The sequence below is a fragment of the Melanotaenia boesemani genome, chromosome 5, assembly GCF_017639745.1.
Source record: "Melanotaenia boesemani isolate fMelBoe1 chromosome 5, fMelBoe1.pri, whole genome shotgun sequence".
Taxonomy (NCBI): Eukaryota; Metazoa; Chordata; class Actinopteri; order Atheriniformes; family Melanotaeniidae; genus Melanotaenia; species Melanotaenia boesemani.
The window spans coordinates 2,535,804-2,555,021 of record NC_055686.1 but is presented as its reverse complement, the minus strand read 5'-3'; the positions used below and the strand labels follow the sequence as shown (position 1 = coordinate 2,555,021).

At 41.9% G+C, this 19,218-nt stretch overlaps 3 protein-coding genes across 4 annotated transcripts in view; all 3 read right to left on the bottom strand.

The window, feature by feature from the left end:
- Nucleotides 1-14,726, bottom strand: part of LOC121640470 (CD226 antigen-like) — a 29,192-nt gene extending 14,466 nt beyond the window's left edge. Inside the window, exons 1-3 of one of the 2 annotated variants that reach the window (XM_041986246.1) lie at nucleotides 3,812-5,304; nucleotides 3,659-3,694; nucleotides 2,829-3,173 (exon numbers count right to left, since the gene is read on the bottom strand). In XM_041986246.1, the coding sequence (XP_041842180.1) occupies nucleotides 2,829-3,173; nucleotides 3,659-3,694; nucleotides 3,812-3,842 (412 nt within the window). In that variant the 5' untranslated portion in view covers nucleotides 3,843-5,304. Of the gene's footprint in view, nucleotides 1-2,828; nucleotides 3,174-3,658; nucleotides 3,695-3,811; nucleotides 5,305-14,541 lie in introns of those variants that run through there. The other variant, XM_041986247.1, reaches the window with a different exon arrangement.
- The window catches only part of LOC121640417, a 1,195,287-nt gene that overhangs the window by 116,507 nt on the left and 1,059,562 nt on the right, over nucleotides 1-19,218 (bottom strand). The window lies entirely within an intron of this gene.
- LOC121640516 (coxsackievirus and adenovirus receptor homolog) overlaps nucleotides 1-19,218 on the bottom strand; it is a 187,897-nt gene that overhangs the window by 83,090 nt on the left and 85,589 nt on the right. The gene's annotated exons all lie outside the window — the stretch shown is intronic.

Here is a 19,218-nt window from a genome sequence, read left to right as displayed (position 1 = left end):
ATTGACCTGCTTTTGGACAAGCTTGTTTTGGGTTCCTTTTGCTTATTGTATAACATTGTGAATGGCTTCAAGCCTTTAGTTTAGTTTTGGTTACGCTTGAAATCTCTTGGTTGAGATTGTTTGACCTTTTGATGTGATTGTTAAATAAACCTTTCACGTAACAAAGTGCATCCTAAACTATTTAATTTCTTGTCCTTAATGTTGGCAACCCCTTTCCCCCAGCAGAGTCAGGGTTGTAACCATAGATTTTTAAAAAGAAAATTGAGATTATCAAGCCTTATAACCATAAAGCTTCCCTTGGCAAAGTAAATTTGGTCGGCACAACACAGCAGCCCGACCATCATTCCGCCGCTACCATGCTGGACAGGACAAGTTAGGAAAAAAATGGTTTCCATGTTAGAACATAAACGTAAAGTTGGATTTCCTGGTCAGAAGTCAAAGCTGGTTAAATAAAACTCATGGGACCTGGTTGATGCAAAGATGCTTGGTCGAGTTTTTCTCCGAACTAAACCCGACAACCTGCCTTTTAGATCCTATTCCCACATCACTTTTGAAAACATTTTATGGTTTCTTTGAGCTTTTAGACATGGTAAATTATTCTCTTCAGAGCGGTGTCTTTCCATCTGCCTGTAAAACAGCGGTGGTGAGACCTCTTCTGAAGAAGAATTTATATCCAGACATTCTTGATAACTACGACCTGTATCCTACTTACCATTTGTACGTAAAATTATTAAAAAATTTGTCTTCATGCAATTACATGGGTTTTTTCATAAACACTATTTTAGAAAAATATTAACCTGGTTTTAGGACAAACCAAGGACCGAGATGTCCTTTTAAAGATTGTTAATGACCTTAGATTTATCTTAGCCTCGCAGAAACTTTCTGTGCTGATTCTACTGGATCTAAGTGCCACCTTTGATACCAGATTTTACTAGACAGACTCAGTCTGGTGGGTCTTTTAGGTACTGTTCCTAAATGGTTTTACTCCTATTTCAAAGATGAAATCTTTTGTAAGTATGGATACATTCTCTTCATAAATCCCTAAAGTCAAATGTAGGATTCCAAGGATGGATTTTAGGCCCAATTCTTTTTAGTCTGTACGTTACCTCATGCAGATGTCATCAGGAGATACAGCATTAACTTCCACAGCTATGCTGATGATACATAGCTTTACATCGCCATGTCTCCTGATGACCTGGAGCCAGTTAAATCTCTTTTAAACTGTATTTTAGATATTAAGTCATGGATGGCAGAGAAGAGAGATCATTTTACCAGAATTACAACATTTGAATCCTTCTCAGAGTGTTAGAAACTTGGGTGTTCTGTTTGACTGTGAACTGGATTTTACTTAAATTCAAACCTACAATTACTCCAGAACTCAGCAGCACAAGTTCTGACGAGGACCAGAGGGCAGGAACACATGCATTGGCTCCCTGTGCGTTACAGGGTTGATTTTAAGGTTCTTTAGCTGGTTTATAAATGTCTTAATGGTTCTTGGGACTTTCTTTGTTCATCTGAATTGTTTTTTAATTATAAGCCCACACAGACTCTGAGGTCCTTTGATACCAGTATTTTAGTTGCTCCAAGAGTAAGGACGAAAACATACAGCGAGACCTCTTTCCATTATTACGTCCAGGACTGTGGAACATCCCGCCAGAGAACCTCAGGACTGCAGAGACTGTTCATGTTTTTTAAAAAGAGGCTCAAGAACCTTTAAGCTTAGCTTTAAAAAATTTTTTTCTGATCTTAATTTATTTGATATCATTTTATTTTTATGTTATTTTGTTCCATTTTTTATTTTTACCACATAATAATAGTTGTTGTTGTCGTCGTTGTTGTCATTGTTATTATTATTATTATTATTATTATAAATTATTATTCCGTCCACCTTACTGTTCCCCCGGCCCGTCTCTCTACCATGGGGAACAGAGCCTTCAGTCGCTCTGTTCTCCGGCTCTGGAACTCACTTCCATCCGAGATTCGGAACATTGATTCTCTTCCATCATTCACATCTGCACTCAAAACCCACCTGTTTAAACTGGCTACTCCCTATAAATCTTGTAACTGACTATTTTATGACATATTTTATATTTTATTTTTTTAAGACTATTTTATCTCAATATCTTTTAATCTCTTTTTAACTCTTAACATTTTTTTCCTTTTGTGTATGGTGACCTTGGGTGTAGGAAGGCGCCAAGAAATTACATTTATTATTACTACATTTATTATTATTATTATTATTATTATTATTATTATTATTATTATTGACCGGGTGGCTGGGGGTCCTGTCTGGGTGGTTATGGTGGCAGGTGTCTGTGGACATGGTGGGCTGGTTGCTGGTGTGATTGGATCCCCAAGACATCGTTTCCTTACAACGGTGTCAAGCCAGATGTTTACTATTTTTAATTTTTTAACATTTTTATTACTTCAAATATTTTTTACTTTTAACTTATTTCTTTTATTTATTTGTGTATTATTTAAAATGTATTTTTTATTCTAAGAGACAGAAATCGGGGAGTTGCGTGTTTGTGTAAAATGGGGGGGGGTTTGTGCATATGTGTGATGGATGTGTGTGTTACTGTGTGTGAGACAGATTTTTGTGTGTGAAGACTTTTATTTAATATGCATAAAATGGTTTTATCATGTAAAGCATTTTGTGTTTCTTTATAAATAAAATTTATTTAATTTAATAGGAAACACAAGCCACCATCACCATCAGAAATAGTCAGACCTCCAACAAGTGGGACATCTTTGAGATGTGGACATGAAGCTTTTTATCCAATCAGGAAGCTGCTTTACCTCTGATCCAGAGACAGAGACAAACTCACCTGGTGAAAACACCTCCAGATGGATGATGATGATGGGCTCTGCAGTCCTGCTGTCTGTCTCTTTCTGGAGGACTTTGCATTCATATGTTCCTGTATCATCAGTTGTGACATTCTTCAGAATCAGAGACACGTCTCCATCCTTCATCTGTCTGTCCTGAAGATCCACCCGGTTCTGGAAAGATGGATGCTGGTTTTCTGGATTATAATGACCATCTCTGTAGAGGAGAACTTGGTGTGGCTCCTCCTGGTCAGTTCTGACCCACCTTACAGCGTAGATGTTTTGATCTTTAGCTCTACATGGCAGAGAGACAGTCTGTCCAGGTTTAGCTGTGATGGTTTTTTCTTCTGCAACACAGATCAGAGGTTAAAGAGATCAGAGAGGAACTCTTCAGTTTAACTCCTGTAGAAACAAAGATGAAGATCAGAGATGCAGATGTTCCAGCAGAGATTCCTTCATTAAACTAGTTAACATGTTTGGTTTGCTATGAACTTATTTTCCTACCAAGATCATCAGAACTCCAGACTTTAATGAAAACAGAAATGTCCTCGTGTCTCTGGGACTCTTCAGGAAGAAGATGGAGTCTGCAGTTCATCCACCTTTTCACTCCTCCATCACTTCAACATCATTTAACCAGGAGACACCAAGAACACACTGATACCACCTTATAACTAATCTGATGAGTAGCTGCCAGCAGCAAACAAGACGTCCTTTTACACACACTTCCAGTAACTGCTGTAGTTTAATGTGTGTGTTTGTCCCCAGTAAAGACAGACAGAGTCTCTGCTGTCAGACAGGGTTTCTTGGACAGAAGCAGAAGAAGTTTACTAACCTCCGTTTGTTGTGCAGCACAGCAGTGAGATCAGAGCTGCAGAGAAATGACACTCAGCTCAGTTGGAGCATTAATGACGGCTCTGCTGTGGGAAGCAGCAGTGATCATCTCTCAGCATTTACACACCAACACACATCCAGCAGATGGACTCACCCAGCAGCATCTGGACACATGTTCCCTCCATCCTGCAGCTGGATGGAAGCAGACCAGCAGCAGTGTGACTGACTGGAAATACCTCCTCTTCCTCTTTGTGCACTATTACGTGTCAGATTTGTTTCCTCATTTTCTTTGCAGCACATACAGGATAAAACCAGATTGGAGGCGGTAACAAACAAACATACAGACGTGATCACATGTTGCAAACACAGAAATCATTCTTCACTCTGGCTTTAACTTGAAGTTATTAAAGTTTCTGATCAACGTAACTTTTGTGGGAAGTCATGGACAGAAAGAGAAGGCCAGACATGTTTCCCCAAAATGAATTTACTTTTACCCTTCCCCCTTTTCCCCTTGCTGTTGCCTACATGCCTGTGACAGGAAAAGCTCTTTAGAATAACACTGTTGGGATTAAGATGAGTGTTTAGCATGAAGATGGTTATCAGTGATAAATGTCCACAGGTTACACCCGATGAGACTCGGCCAATCAGACGTGGAGAGAAACGACAACACAAATCCACTCTCTGCCCCTTTTTTCTCTCACATGCAAGGAACCAGACCCCCCAAAGGAACGTGACCTTGAGCTGAGCCTTGAGTTGGAGGTTGAAGACTTTGTCACCTGACTTGAATGAGTGATCATGGAGTGAGCCATCCTGTCTCTTACTTTTCCCAGAAGTTCAGCATTCATCAAACAAAGTACTCGACCACCAAGAAGGAAACCCTGGCAATGCTGCTGGCACTACAGCTTGTAGGGGTGTATGTGGGATCAACCATACTCCCTGTAGAAGTCTTCATGGACTCCTCGTCTTCATGTCACGTATGTATCACAGCAACCAGCGACTGATGAGGTGGGCATTGATCTGTCAGAACTATAATCTTTACATAAAGCATAAAAAAGAAGCAACAATATGGTGGCTGATGCTCTTTCCAGAGTGTAATTTTAATATGGTAAACACACGTGTGTTTGTTCTTATGGGTGGGGGTGTTACAGAAATGTGGTTGATTCCTGAGATTAATTTTGTACCAACTCTCTAGGAGCTCCTCCTCCCTTTAGGTGGTGGCCTTCTCCAGCCAATCAATGCCTGGGAGTGGCTTATAAAAGGACTGAGGATCTGCACATCTGGACCTTTTGGTCACTTGCAAATGCACCTTGTGTCTGTTGTGTAAGCCTAGGTTTTGGTGGAAAAACTATGACTGATTATCTTTAGTTGTCCAGATTGGTCCTGTAGGGAGAGCTGCCATTTTTACACCATACCATCACACGCCAAGTACACAAGACACACCAGACCCTAGACCAGAACTCCACACACACTGACTAGAAAAAAAATAAGGATCGAAACACTCAGAACAATCCCGTTATGTTACGTCCCTAAGGCAGGTCCAGAGGAAGAAGGGCATAACACCTCCAGAAGATGCCACAGAGGAGACAGTCCTAAGTTTAGGATTCATTAATGTTTGTGTGGCAGCCACAATACAGAAAGGTCATTAGCGTCAAGGAGAGCCGAGGCCAACATAACAAGCAAAACACCTCTACCTGAAAATGAAACAACAACCAACCTCACCACAAACTCAAGAGAATACAAGACCTAGGCTTACGCAAGTCTAGGTTTAAATAAAATAAAATCATTCAGGAACACATCACGTCTCTGATTGCGGCTCGGCTTTGCAAACTTCTATCTTTTAATTCTGTTTGTACTTTTTTCAGTGCAGCACTGCACTAAAGTGACCAATGAGAGAAGAGAAGAGCGCCGTAACGTTTACTGTCGCAAACATCAATATAAGGCACCCCGGTGAGAGCGTGTTGACACGCAGTTAACTAGCATGATGGAGGTCCCACGAAATAAAGTGAAAACCTACAACTTCAATCCAGAAAGGGAGAGGGAATTTATTTTCACCTTTTGGTTTTTGACTAGGACGAAATAAGTAAGGAACGAGGATCAGGAGGAGATCATCAGATGATGCTGGCTACTGGATCTGGGGTTTCTGACAGACCCAACTGAACTCACTCAACAGCAAACATCAGGCTGACACACTTTACCTACCTGGAGAAAATGTCCCAGTCCATCTGAGACCACCATGATTCTCGTCCCGAGCAGTGTTGAGTGTACCTGGATAAACTATAGCAGAGTTCAGGCAGTGTTTGGCAGCATGGAAAATGCTGCATTTGTCCTTAACTCATCCCTGCTTGTTACTATAGACAAGGCAGCATCAGACACCAGCAGGTATTTGCTTTGCCATGTGGATCTGACATTGAAATGGCTGATCGGCAGAATGATGTGGAGCTAAAAGCTGCATAATCAGTGGTTTCTGGGGACTCAGCATTAAAACGAGAGCCTACTTTGGATCCATTGACCTCTGTGAAATGATGTTTTCACAGACGAAAATAATCAAATCAAAGTCCAGGAGCAGCCTTTCTGACAGACAACTCACAGTTTTCCTCCGACTGTTTGTAGTTATGAGCCGAACTACAAGTTCCTGACTAGTGATGTGTCGGTCACGAACGATTCGTTCTGTATGAACTAATCCTTTATATGACTCAGGAGTAACGGGTCCTCTCAGTGAGCGATTCGTTCATTTTCATGCGGTACCTCCTCTCGCCACATAGCAGGCAGTTGCATAAACTCAGTCAGTAGGTCCGGACAGGAAACAGAAATGATTCGTTCAGGACTCGCTCAGGTCCGTCCTCAGGTCCTCGTTCTTTTGTCACGTGACAGCCAGGCTGCTCAGGCTGTGTGGCGAGCAGCAAGTCGAGCTGCATGGTCTCGTTCTCGTTCTCGTTCTCGTTCTCGTTCTCAGTCTCGGTCTCGGTCTCGTTCTCGTTCATCATTCAGGCTGTTTGGCGAGCAGTACGTTCGCTCTCGGATTGGTCTCTCTAGTGCTTCTCTCAGTCACGTGACAGGCAACTCGGTCTCTGAACGGGTCTTCCTTCGTTCGTTCACAGCTCAAGTTCAGCAGTATATTCGCTCTCGGATTGGTCTCTCTAGTGCTTCTGTCACGTGACAGGCAAATCGGTCACTGAACGGGTCTTCCTTCGTTCGTTCACAGCTCAAGCTGTATCAAGCTCAGCAGTACGTTCGCTCTCGGATTGGTCTCTTGTTCATTTGTCACGTGATAGCTACCGAGTCACTGTTGTGCTGTTAAACAATGGCAGGGAGGATGTAGGACACAAATCACTTTATTGTGGTGTGTATTTGCTTCCCTACGTTTTCACATGGTTTGAATTGCTTGTGGCATTACCAGTAGTTTTGTTGCCTTCAGTATTTACTGTTTGAGAATTGCGGACTTTTTTACAACGCCACCTGCTGTAAAAATGAACGACATGATTCATTCAAGATTCGTTCACTTTACTGTTCGAGAGTAAAAGACCTGGGTTAGTGAAAAGAGTCTAACTTACCATCACTAGTCCTGACAGTGTTCAACCATCACACTGATTTAAGGAACAAGACTGCATCTGTCTTTCCTTGTGAAGGAACAGTAACGATGCATGAAACACAGAACTGCACTTACCTGAAAGTTTGTTTGCTAAATACAGCATTAAATGCATAGTTTGTATGAACTGTTCAGTGCACGTGTTTCTTTATTGTTAATAATTTCCTCGGACGGGAAACTGGTCACATGCTGCTGGTTTTGTGACCCTGATAATAAGAGTTTAGGAATATAAGTTGTGATGTGAGATTATAGATGACACAGTGAGGGCCTTACTATAACAGTGTTCCAGGATGTTCTTGGTCACATCTGCTAGAAAGCTGGACCAACGTGTTTGATGCATGTTAGTTACAATTAGCCTGAATAAAAAGCCTGAACTTGTGAGCAGGATCTGGACAGTCTTTCTCTCAACACTTCAGGAGGGTCGATCTTTGCTCTCACCCATGCTGAGGTAAAAAGGTTGATGATCACTGATTTACAGTGTTCTCTAAAAACAACTACAAACACACAGTCTCTAGATAGACTGAGAGCCCAAGAACTAACTCACAGTATTAATAAGACTGACATCTTTTATTGGTTTGGAGGTGGTGCCCCTGCAAAAATTAATTTTAAGCACTTAAGCCATGAATGCTACAAAGTTAAGGTTTCATTTGCAGCAAAAGTTGTTTCTTTTGTCACTGACTTTTACCTTTAATGATAATCCGCTAATATGTAAATAATAAGGACAATATCCCCAGTTTGGGTCAGCAGATCTTAACCAAGACCAAGGATCACCTGGGACTGAACCTGGTCTCCGAGCTGTTGTTCTCTTTATTAGAACTTCTTTTAGGTAAAGCAGAAGTCCTTCAGCAGGTCTCACCAGATCCCTCCCATGTCTGGGTTTTAGTTTCTGCAGCCACTGATGATGCAGCCCTTTTAGACATTTAACCTCCTTCTTTCCCCTCATGAGTCACTACTGCTACAGATGCTGACAGAACAGGACCACCAGGTCAGCAGGGGAGAGGCCTCAAGCCTCACCACACCCGTGTTGGCTCAGCGGACAGACAGGCCTGGTAAAGAGGTCCAGGAAAGAATCGTCCTACAGGCTGTGATCAAGCTGATCAAACACAATTAACCACACGGATTTGTGTTAGAAACGTCAGTATAAATAAAGATGATGATGGATTATTATATTTAGAAAATGTAGGTAATAATGAGCGAGTTTTAAGTTGTAAAACTTTATTGTGTAACTTGTAACTGAGGAAGAATAGCAGCCATGTGGTTTAGTGGTGACCAAGCAGTGGCTCATGGCCTCATGATGAGATCAGCTAACTAACAGGAAGTCAGTCTTTAGAGAAGTGAAAAGGACCCTGACAGGATGTCAGGAAACATGGCTGAGCGATCTCTGAAAGCTGGGGACTTTCCACTGATGTCAGCTTAAATTCATGACTAGAACAAAGCTGAGACTCTGTGTTACTATGTGTTGTTATGGAAACTGATGTAAGGATATCAATTTCAGATGGAGAGTTATAAAAACGATAAAACTGTTCATGCAGTGTTCTTCCTGTGGACTCGTGCATGGAGCAAGCAGCCTCTGCTGCTGTAGAGGGACGGACACTCAGGAGAAGTCAGCGCTGGAAGCTCATCCCATCACCGCAGAGCCATTTTAGGATTAACCAGTCCAAACAGCTGCTGGCTTAATTTCTGAGTTTTCTGGATTGCTCCTGTCAGGATAGAACAAGGACTTGTAGACATTAAAGAATCTTCGACCAGGTTACCCTTTGCCACTAGAAGAGGACCTAAACTCTGCTCACACTAATGGACTTAAGACTTGATTTGGCCATGCTTCTCCTCAGATCCTCATCCAGGAGTTGAGGTTTTGGACTGTTTGAGGTATAGAGCTCTTCGTGGTACGAGATCTGACACGAAGGAACAGCAAAGAACCTCCTCCTCTCCCAGATCAGCACATTTAAACAGTCTTACCAAATGATTTAAGAGCAGATTTAAGAGTGAGTTAAATCTGTGTGTGGCCTGGTCGTGGGGGACAGCTGCCCCCGGGGGGGTCTCCCAGGGAGCGGGGGTGCCTAGTGCCACTAGCAGCTCACCTTCTAGAGGGAAGTTCGCTTCCCTCTAGACTTACATCCCCAGACCTCTCTTCTTCCTGTCTCTCTCTCTCTCAAACACACACACACACACACACACACACACACACACACACACACACACACACACATGTAGGGATTTGGGAGGGGTGCACGTCATGCGAAGTGGGGCATCTATGTGGCCTCCTTGGCTACACCCTGTGGCAGTTTGATTACACGTAGACATCGAAACACACACAAAAATATATAATATTGCATCATGAAGATTTTGCAGCTGTAAATGAACGTTTGCAACAAATTCGTCCAAAACATTCAAGTTTGTGAACGTGTAGAAAATAATAATAATAATAATAATAAATTTTATTTCAAGGCGCCTTTCAAGACCCAAGGTCACCTCACAAAACAATTAAAACAGTTAAAAACATAAAACAATTAAAACAGTTATAAACATAAAACAAACATCATGCAACAAACAGTTAAAAACATTAAGATGAAAAGGCCAGTTTGAACAGATGAGTTTTAAGTTGTGATTTAAAAGATGGGAGTGAGTCGATGTTACGGAGTTCAGGTGGGAGTGTGTTCCATAACTGGGGAGCAGAGCGACTGAAGGCTCTGCTCCCCATGGTAGTGAGACGGGCACGGGGCACAGAAAGGTGAATGGTGGAAGATGATCTGAGAGTGCGGGAGGGAGTAGCTATATGGAGTAGGTCAGACAGATATGGAGGGGCCAGATTATGGAGACATTTGAAGGTGAAAAGCAGGATCTTGTAGTTAACTCTGAATTTTATAGGGAGCCAGTGAAGTTGTTTAAGAACCGGTGTGATGTGTTGAAAAGAAGGTGTGCAAGTGATAATCCGGGCAGCAGAGTTCTGAAGAAGCTGTAATTTATGAAGTGATTTATCGGGGAGACCAAAAAGAAGTGAATTGCAATAATCGATTCTTGAGGTGACCAGACTGTGGACGAGGATAGCTGCAGCATGTGGAGTGAGAGATGAACGCAAGCGGTTGATATTTCGGAGGTGGAAGTAGGCAGACCGGGTGATACTATTAATGTGTGAATGAAATGAAAGGGTGCTATCGAAAATGACGCCGAGACTCTTTACCTGAGGGGAGGGGAGAATAGAAGAGCTGTCAATGTTAACAGAAAAACTGTGAGATTTGGTTAAAGTGGTGGGTGTGCCGACAAGGAGAACTTCTGTTTTGCTGCTATTGAGTTTAAGAAAATTGGAAGAGAACCATGTCTTGACTTCAAGAAGACAATCAGAGAGGGACGAAGGCGGAACAGAAGAGTTTGGTTTTGATGAGATGTAGAGCTGTGTATCGTCAGCATAAGAGTGAAAATTGATATTGTATTTACGGAAAATATGACCAAGCGGGAGGATATAAATGATAAACAGAAGAGGCCCCAGGACAGAACCTTGGGGCACACCGGCTGTTACAGGGAGTGATTGTGATGAATGATCCTTAATGTGAATGAACTGTGTGCGGTCGGACAGGTATGAAGTGAACCAGGTAAGAGGAGTATGAGAGACGCCAATGGATGCCAGTCTATTAAGGAGGGTGCTGTGAGAAATAGTATCAAATGCTGCAGTAAGATCGAGGAGAATAAGGATGGTGATGAGGCCAGAATCAGCTGCCAACAGAAGGTCATTTGTTATTTTCAGAAGAGCTGATTCTGTGCTGTGGAGTGGACGAAAGCCGGACTGGAAGTGTTCAAACAGATTATTGATAGAGAGGTGTTGATGAAGCTGGGAGGCAACAACCTTTTCAAGGATTTTGGAGATGAAGGGAAGGTTGGAAATTGGACGGAGGTTATTAGGATCAGATGGATCAGCGCCAGGTTTTTTTAAGATCGGTGTGACGGCAGCTGATTTGAAGGCCAGTGGAACATGTCCAGTCATGAGGGAGGAGTGAATTATGGCAGTGATGTGTGGAGAGAGTGAGGAGAGACAGGACTTTACCAAGACTGTTGGGATCGGGTCAAGTGGGCTGGTGGAAGGTTTGGCTTTCTGAATCAGTTCAGATATGTCGGTTTGAGAAGGAAGGGTGAAGCTTGAGAATGAATGAATGATGGAGAAAGATGGAGAAAGAAAGTCCGCAGTGGAAGCTGCAGCTCCTTCAGAAGTGAGTTGTTGGTGGATATTGTCAATTTTTGAGGTGAAGTAGGACAGAAGGAAGTTACAGAAGTCAGTTGAGTTGAGATGTGAGGGAAAAGAGTCCGGGGGTCTAGTAATTTTATTGAACAAAGAAAAAAGAGATTTGGAATTTCCTTCATTAGTGCAGATAATAGCAGAGTAGTATGCGGATTTAGTTGATCTAATGCAGTCTTTGTAAAGAAGAATGTGATTATTATACATCTGCATGGATCTGCATGGCTCTAAAAACTATTTGCATCTGTGGGAAAAAAATAAAAGTTTTTCTGCAAACATCCTGTCCACAGATGTGAAGCACAAAACTGTGTGTAACACTCTGAAGTTGCAAATTTTGTCCCTGTCTTTTTATCTCTGACTGGATGGTGACTAATCAAACTGTCCAATCACAGAGCAGACAGCTTGCTGTCCAGCTGCACCGCTGCAGGATCTTAAAGGAGAGTAGATACGTTACGTTACCTTGACGTGAAATCAGACCCTCCTCTAAAGTTTGATGCACAGATTAGTTCTGTTGTTAAAATCCAGCTTCTTCCACCTTAGACAATTGTCTAAAGCCAAGCTGTTTGTTTGTCATCATGACTTTGTGATTTTTTTCCCAGACTCTCTTAAATGGGTGACACAAGCCTAAACAATCCCTAGTAGTGTTGTCATGAACGAATCGTTCAATACTCGAGAATCACTTTATTAACTCATGAATCACGATTCATCATCCCCACTGAGCTAACTACAGAGCTAACTAAAGAGATGAAACAATACAGTATCACTATTGTGCAACTGCTATTCTAGTTGCACTTGTAGAAATATACTAAACTAATCATTTTAATAGTGGGAAAAGCAACAGTTTATGTTTTGTAACTAAACTCTCCACTTCCCTGGTGGACCATCACTATTTCCCTCCCTGCTATTTGCTGTGAACGAGCTAGCTCTCAGCACATGCAACTCACTCACCCCCTCCCTTCCTGTAAGCTACATACGAATCACTCACTAAGCTCGCAGTACTCTGGCACTGGTTCGACTCGTAGCATGAACGAATCACTCAGCTGCTCAGTACTGACTCAGTCTGTACGGGTTAATCACCACCTCCTTCCTGACTCTGTTCACTGGTAGAGACGCTTCTTCTCTAAGCTAAAGCTGCTGCTCTGCTCCGATAGAGTGTCGCCATATAAAGAAATAAACAAACAGAAAAAATATATTCATTTCCTCCACTCTTTATTTTGAAGATATTAGTTTCAGATTTGTTACTTGTTACTACTGCAGTTAATAATGCAATAAAAAGGTGGAACTCAAAAGGAAATTTCTGTTGAGTTCCAGCCTTTCATCACATTATTAATTGAGACTGGAAAATATATTTAGCCATATTTGGGCAGAAAAATATGAATTATTAAAAATTAAAATGGTTGTATGTTGTGTTATATTTTTATTTTGCCCATACTTGACTGTAATGTATAAAGGGCGGGACCAAGAGGTATTTAACACTCATTTGTAAATGTAAATGAAAAAAAATAAATAGATAGTCGCAGAAGAAGTGATATTTAGATGCATTTCAAAGTGACAAATCCAGCACATGCAAAATACCTGCTTCGTATGAAAGTTTTGTCTTTTCGAGGGGGTAGCACTTCTAATATGAGAAGACATCTAAGCAGCAAACACCCCACAGTGATGCTACAACAACAGCGCAACCAAAACCCAACTCCTACCATTGTACAACCAACCAGCAACTGGAGCAACAACCCTTAGCAGCAGCATCAACGGCAGTAACCTCTTGCAGCAGCACATCTGCAAATACTCAACAAAAGAATACAAGCCCACAAACATCAGGGCAAGGACAACCACCAATAAAAAGAAGACAGCAGAGGCAATCTTACATGGGAGCATTTGTGTCAAGGCCCCTGATGCCACTGCAGCACAGCTAGGTAGACCAGGCTCTGGTTACAACGATTTTCAGCCTTTTTCAGTTGTAGATGACAGATGATTTAGAGAATACACCAAAGCATGTGATTCTTCATATGTGCTTCCCAGTAGGAGCAGAGTAATCATACAGTGGATGCCTGATCTGTTTGAGAAGCTAAGAGCTGATCTTTTAGAAAAAATTAAAATGGCACCTGCTGTGTGCCTAACAACTGACTGCTGGACCTCCAGCACAACTTTAAGTTACACGTCTGTTACATGCTGCTATTTAAGTGACTTCAAACTGCCGTCAAACTTGTTGGACTGTTTTGAGCTAGCAGACAACCACACTGCCTGTGAGGGAGCCCTTTGAATACGCGACATGGTCAGCCCCCCTAAAACAGGCCTAACAACGCCCCTGCTGTTACCTACCAGCAGAGTAACAAGCTGCTTTTATTTGCTGGAAGTTTACATGTTACTGAGGGAAATGAGTCCTAGAACTAACCCAGGGTAAATATTTCTAGCACTCATGTACAACATGGTTCAGATTACTGGCAGCTGTATTAAACCAGATATTTGTCCAAATATTCACTCAGAGAAAATGTGACTGGACAGGAAGACACGGCAGCAAATCCCAACAACAAACTCCCTACGTTCCGTAATGAACTCGTCACAGTGGACAAGTGAGGTCAGAAATGACTAGAAATAGTAGAATATTCATGTGTTTTATATGACTCAAGCAGTGGAAAAAACAAGGCTCCTGTGTCTGGCACAGGGAGAGGCCACTAACCTCAGATACCTGCACAGGTGTGGTTTTCCATCCTGAGACAGGTTCCTACAAGCAGCTGGAAAACCCGAAGATCCACCTGAAAGGCTCTTTTTATACTGATCTCATTACTGGCACGAATGAAAACAACCTGCATATTGATCAGCTGATCAATCATGTCAACAACAACACACATAGTGAACTTCAGCTCGTCTGCGTGCGCTAATATGTGCACATGGACGAAAATAAGCTCACCAGATTGTAATCATGAGAGTTTATTATCCCGAATTAAACTTGATCCTGGTGTTTTTTTTATTTCAACACTTCACTCCGTCTCCACACTGAGTGTGAAACACACATTTACCTGCTTCTCTGTAGATTTATCTAAAAATAAAAACCTGATCCAGAAGAACTCACCACCAGAAACAAGGACGAGGTGACTCAGCAACACGATTAACAGCCCTGCAGCCGACATCCCTTCTCCAGGTTACTCTCTGTTTGCTGTCCAAGATGAAAGAAGCTTGACGCTTTGAGGGAAGATGACCTGTGTGTGTCACACCTGACAGAAAGCTCCGCCCAGCCTCGAGTTCTGCATGCTGGTTGGAGGAAAGTCAAAGTTAGTTTTACTTTTTTGTCCCAGTCCCGCTGGGTTCAGCAGCTCATAGAACTTCATGTACATGTGTATATGTACATGTACATATACATATGTACATGTGTATATGTACATGTGTATATGTACATGTGTATACGTACATGTGTATACGTACACGTGTATATGTACACGTGTATATGTACATGTGTATATGTACATGTGCATGTGTGCTTCTGCATACATCCTATTTCTCCGAAGTCAAACTGTAGACTCCCGTCGTCCACAGTTAACTTGGACATGAAAACTTTGTGAGTTTTTGGGCAGAGAAACAGGAAACTGTTGTTGTAGAACAAGGAAAAAGTTTCTAAACCAAATAATAAAAAATTAAATAAATAAAAAAACAAAAATACAAGAAAATTAAGTAATACATATATATAAAATGTTCTAATAATAAAAATATCAAGGGCAGCCATGTATATAACATGTCTCCCTTGGTAGAGCAAATCTGTCAAGCAAAATATGGCACACAGATCACCGTTCTGTATGTTAGGATGCTGGACAGGACAGGGTTAAACAAAAAAAAAATAAAAAGAAAAAAAAATGTTCTGCTCTACTTTTGTTTGTTCTTGATTTTTTATAAAGTTGAGGTTATTGTTTGAGGGACTGCCACCTTTTTGTGGTCAGAGGTTTAATGTTTTGTTGTTTCTGATTTTGTTTGTGACAGTTTTAATTTAATATTTAACTTTATTGTTATTAGGTTCAAATGTCCAATAAGACACTTGTTGTGTTGTTGGTTGTTAAAACCTTGATGAAGGATATTTGTATATTTGTTTCTTATTTTTATTTATTTATTATTTCATTCATTCTCTGAACCGTTTAGTCCACTAAGGGTCGCAGGTAAGCTGGAGAGTATCCCAGCATTAACAGGTGAGAGGCAGGAACACCTGGACAGGTCACCAGTCCATCGCAGGGCCGTACATTATTTATAGATTATTTATATTCCCTGTTCCACCCTGAGGAACTGCCACCTTACTGCGGTCAGGGGGTTTGCGTGCCTCAGTGACCCTACGAGCTGTACCAGCAGGAGCTTTGGTTTCAGGTGGGACGCCCAAGCTGGATCGGTCTTCGGTTAGAGGCCTGACAATCCGTCTCTTGGGAGTTGGACTCCGCTAACAGTTCCATTAAGACAACACTGATGTCCCCATCACATTTCTGCTTGTCCCCTCATGTATGCACTCCTAGAGCCGGCCTTGGGTCGTTATTTATCTTCCAGAATCCTGGTAAATGTCTTTGTTTTTGTTTCTTACCTACTAAATGAACTGTAACCAACTTGTGGTCAGATAATGGAGCAAAGTCATGAGAGGATTCTGAACCAAGCTGTAGACGTGAAGATGAGATCAAGCACAGGTCAGTCCTGGACTGCAGGGATCTGTCAGCATTACTCCAGATAAACTCTGTTATATGAGAAGTTAAGAATAACCACACATCTGTAATAGAAACCTGTCCACAGAGAAATGTGGTGCTTTTAAATCATGAAAGTTGTTCTTATCGATACTCTATAAGATCATCTGGAGCGTCGTTATAATCTCCAAGAGTCATGTGCTACTTGTGTTTCAGTTTCTGTCTGAGCTGCATCATTATGATCATACAAATTACAGACTGGCTGGCCCTTGGCCTGTGGGGGAGGGGGGTGTCCCTGCGCTCCTGGGCCCGGGCCCTCTGCCCCGTCTGTCCTGGGCGGCCGGTGCCCGGGGGGGTCGGGGACTGCTGGCCTCGGCCCACCGGGGCCGGTGCCCTGTGCCCGCGGGGCGGCTCCTGCTGGGGTCTCCTGCTGCTGCCTTCCTGGGCGGGCGAGTGGTCGTCTCTGTGGACCGGTCGGGATCTGTTGCCTGCGGGGGGGCTGGTGGCCTGGGTCTCGGGACCGCTGGCCTGACTCTGGCCTCTGTTCAAGTGAGGTGGCATCTGCATGATCACTCTGCATGGTCACTCCTCCCTGAACGTCTCCACACAGTCTTTGCGTCGCCGTGTGGCCGAGTTCTCCAACACATCCACACAGGTTTCTCTGCGCGTGTTCTTGAATACAGCAGTTTCACTTATATCTATTATCATATTTTGTTTCTTTTTTTTAATTATTTCTGTTCTTATTATTATTATTACTCTTACTCTTATTATTATTACTACTACTATTATTATTATTACTCTTACTCTTATTATTATTATTGTTACTATTATCAACTAGTTGTGTAATGACCTACTGGCTAGGATGATCTTAGCTATATATGTTGTAAGTAGTATGGATTACATGGTCTTCTGTATGATGTTTCAAGTCCCCACCCGCACTCCCCACACCCTTTCTGTCCCTCTCTCTCCCCTCCCTCTTCTCTCTACTTTCTTTTCTCTCTCTCTCTCTCTCTGTCCCCTCCGGTCGAGTCCAGCATTAAGAGTCTGATTTAATAAAGTTTTTCATCAAGAGGGACTTTATACATGTAGTATAAATCCCTGCTTGATAGAGTAAAATTGCCCAGCACCAGACAGCAGCCAGACAATCATTCTGTTTGCAACGATGCTGGACAAGACAGGTTAAAAAAAAAAAAAAAAAAAAAAAAAAAACAAATTACAGACTATAAAGAAGATGTTTGAAAACCAGAAGAATCCATCTGCCCTCACCTGAAGATGATGACTCAGTGATGTTACCTGTAAGTGTGTGAAGGAAACGGCGCCACCTGCTGGCTGCTGAGAGGCAGGACAAAATAACACTGATCACCCCGCTGTGTTTTCGTAAACGTCACTTCATTATTACTTCAATGAGTTTCTTGTAAAAGAATCAAGTCAGCATTTTTCTGTCTACAGAAAACAAAAATAGATTTTCTTGTGGTCTCACGTATTCCTCTGACATGAAGGAAGATTATTTTTAAAGAACTAAAATGTAAGTCTGCCATGTAAGAAAAGGAAAGAAGCAGAAAGAAACAAAGTGAACTGGATGAAGATAAGTAGAAACTTGTAAAGTGCTAGAATATAAAACTTTAAGTAGATGCTCTTAAAAGGGAAAAATAAATGTTGAGTACCATAAGTAAAATCTTTAGACTCTTTTTTCCTTGTTTTAAATAAATGAGGCAGCTGCTCAGACAAGCAGTGGTTGCTCCTCTGTAGAAAGTCGATTATTTAACTATTCATAACGTAAACGGCAGTAAATTAAACAGAGGAGTCGTTATATTATCACCACTGTGTTCTACATGAACAATAAGTGGCTCAGTGTAAACCTTCTTAATGCAGGAAGGTTTCATAGAAAAGGAAATTATTGTTGGTTATTAACATGTTACCGGAGAACCTGATGTATTTCCAACATTATCTTCAATGTAAACAAGAGTCACAGTGAACTTTAGTTATTACTAATTTTAAATAGTAACAACAAAAGCCTGATGAAGCTGAAAGACCTTGTTAGTAGGTGGTTTTCATGGTAAACTTAGGGTCTCTAGATTATCATATAGACCGATCAGAGACCTTTTACATCGTCCATGATGGCCACCGGACCAATCCATTTGGTCTTCTTTCCTTCATTCCAGCTTTTCTTGAGATTTTAACCAGTTTGTTTCTGCATTGTCTCTCCGTGCAGGTGAGATCTTCACCAGCCTGAGACTCTGTTTCTTCATCACATCGGAGGTGAGAGGAGCTTCGTACTTTGTGCTGGAAAGTCTGCATAGTGAAGGTTTGATGACGTGAGCTGTTCTCATCTCTCGGTCCACCAGCTCTGTACAGCATCATGAATTCTATCTGTTCTTCTCCTCTGGGATGATCGGGGTGATTATCTCCATCCCTTCCTTTCTTACGTCTTCGTTGCTGAGCTCTGAGCAGACGGAGGTTCCACCGCCGGCTGTACTGCTCCGCTTCCTCTTGTTTCCCTGCATCAGTTCAGTCATCCAGATTCTTCATGGTGTCATCTCTGTATCTCAAGGCTCTTCACGTCTTCCTGCGCTGAAATAATCTCTGCTGTGTGTGAAAGAAATTTAACTGCATATGGTAATCACTCATATATACTCATAATAATCACATGTATATTCAGTTTCTTTATTAATTTAATATTGTTATAATCCATTCACTTTTACATTTTCACATTGTGTTCTCGTTCTACAGAATACTGAAGTTACAGTTTTCATTGTGTGTGTGTGTGTGTGTGTGTGTGTGTGTGTGTGTGTGTGTGTGTGTGTGTGTGTGTGTGTGTGTGTGTGTGTGTGTGTGTGTGAGGTCAGACTGACCACTTTCTTCCAGAGCTCTGATATGACAGAGTTGAGGCTGGTTTTCCACCTGCTAGATAGCAGTAGTTGTTTGGGATATCAGCTTGTTGTGGTATGTGGACTTTGTCTGAAAACTGGAAGAAAGTGGCTCCACTCAGTCGTCTATTCCTCATTTATTATTTTACTGTTTGACCTTCAGCTGGAGACCAGCTGAATAAAACTGTTTCTCTCTGATGAATCATCAGAGTCTCTCTCGACTTCACGCGAGTC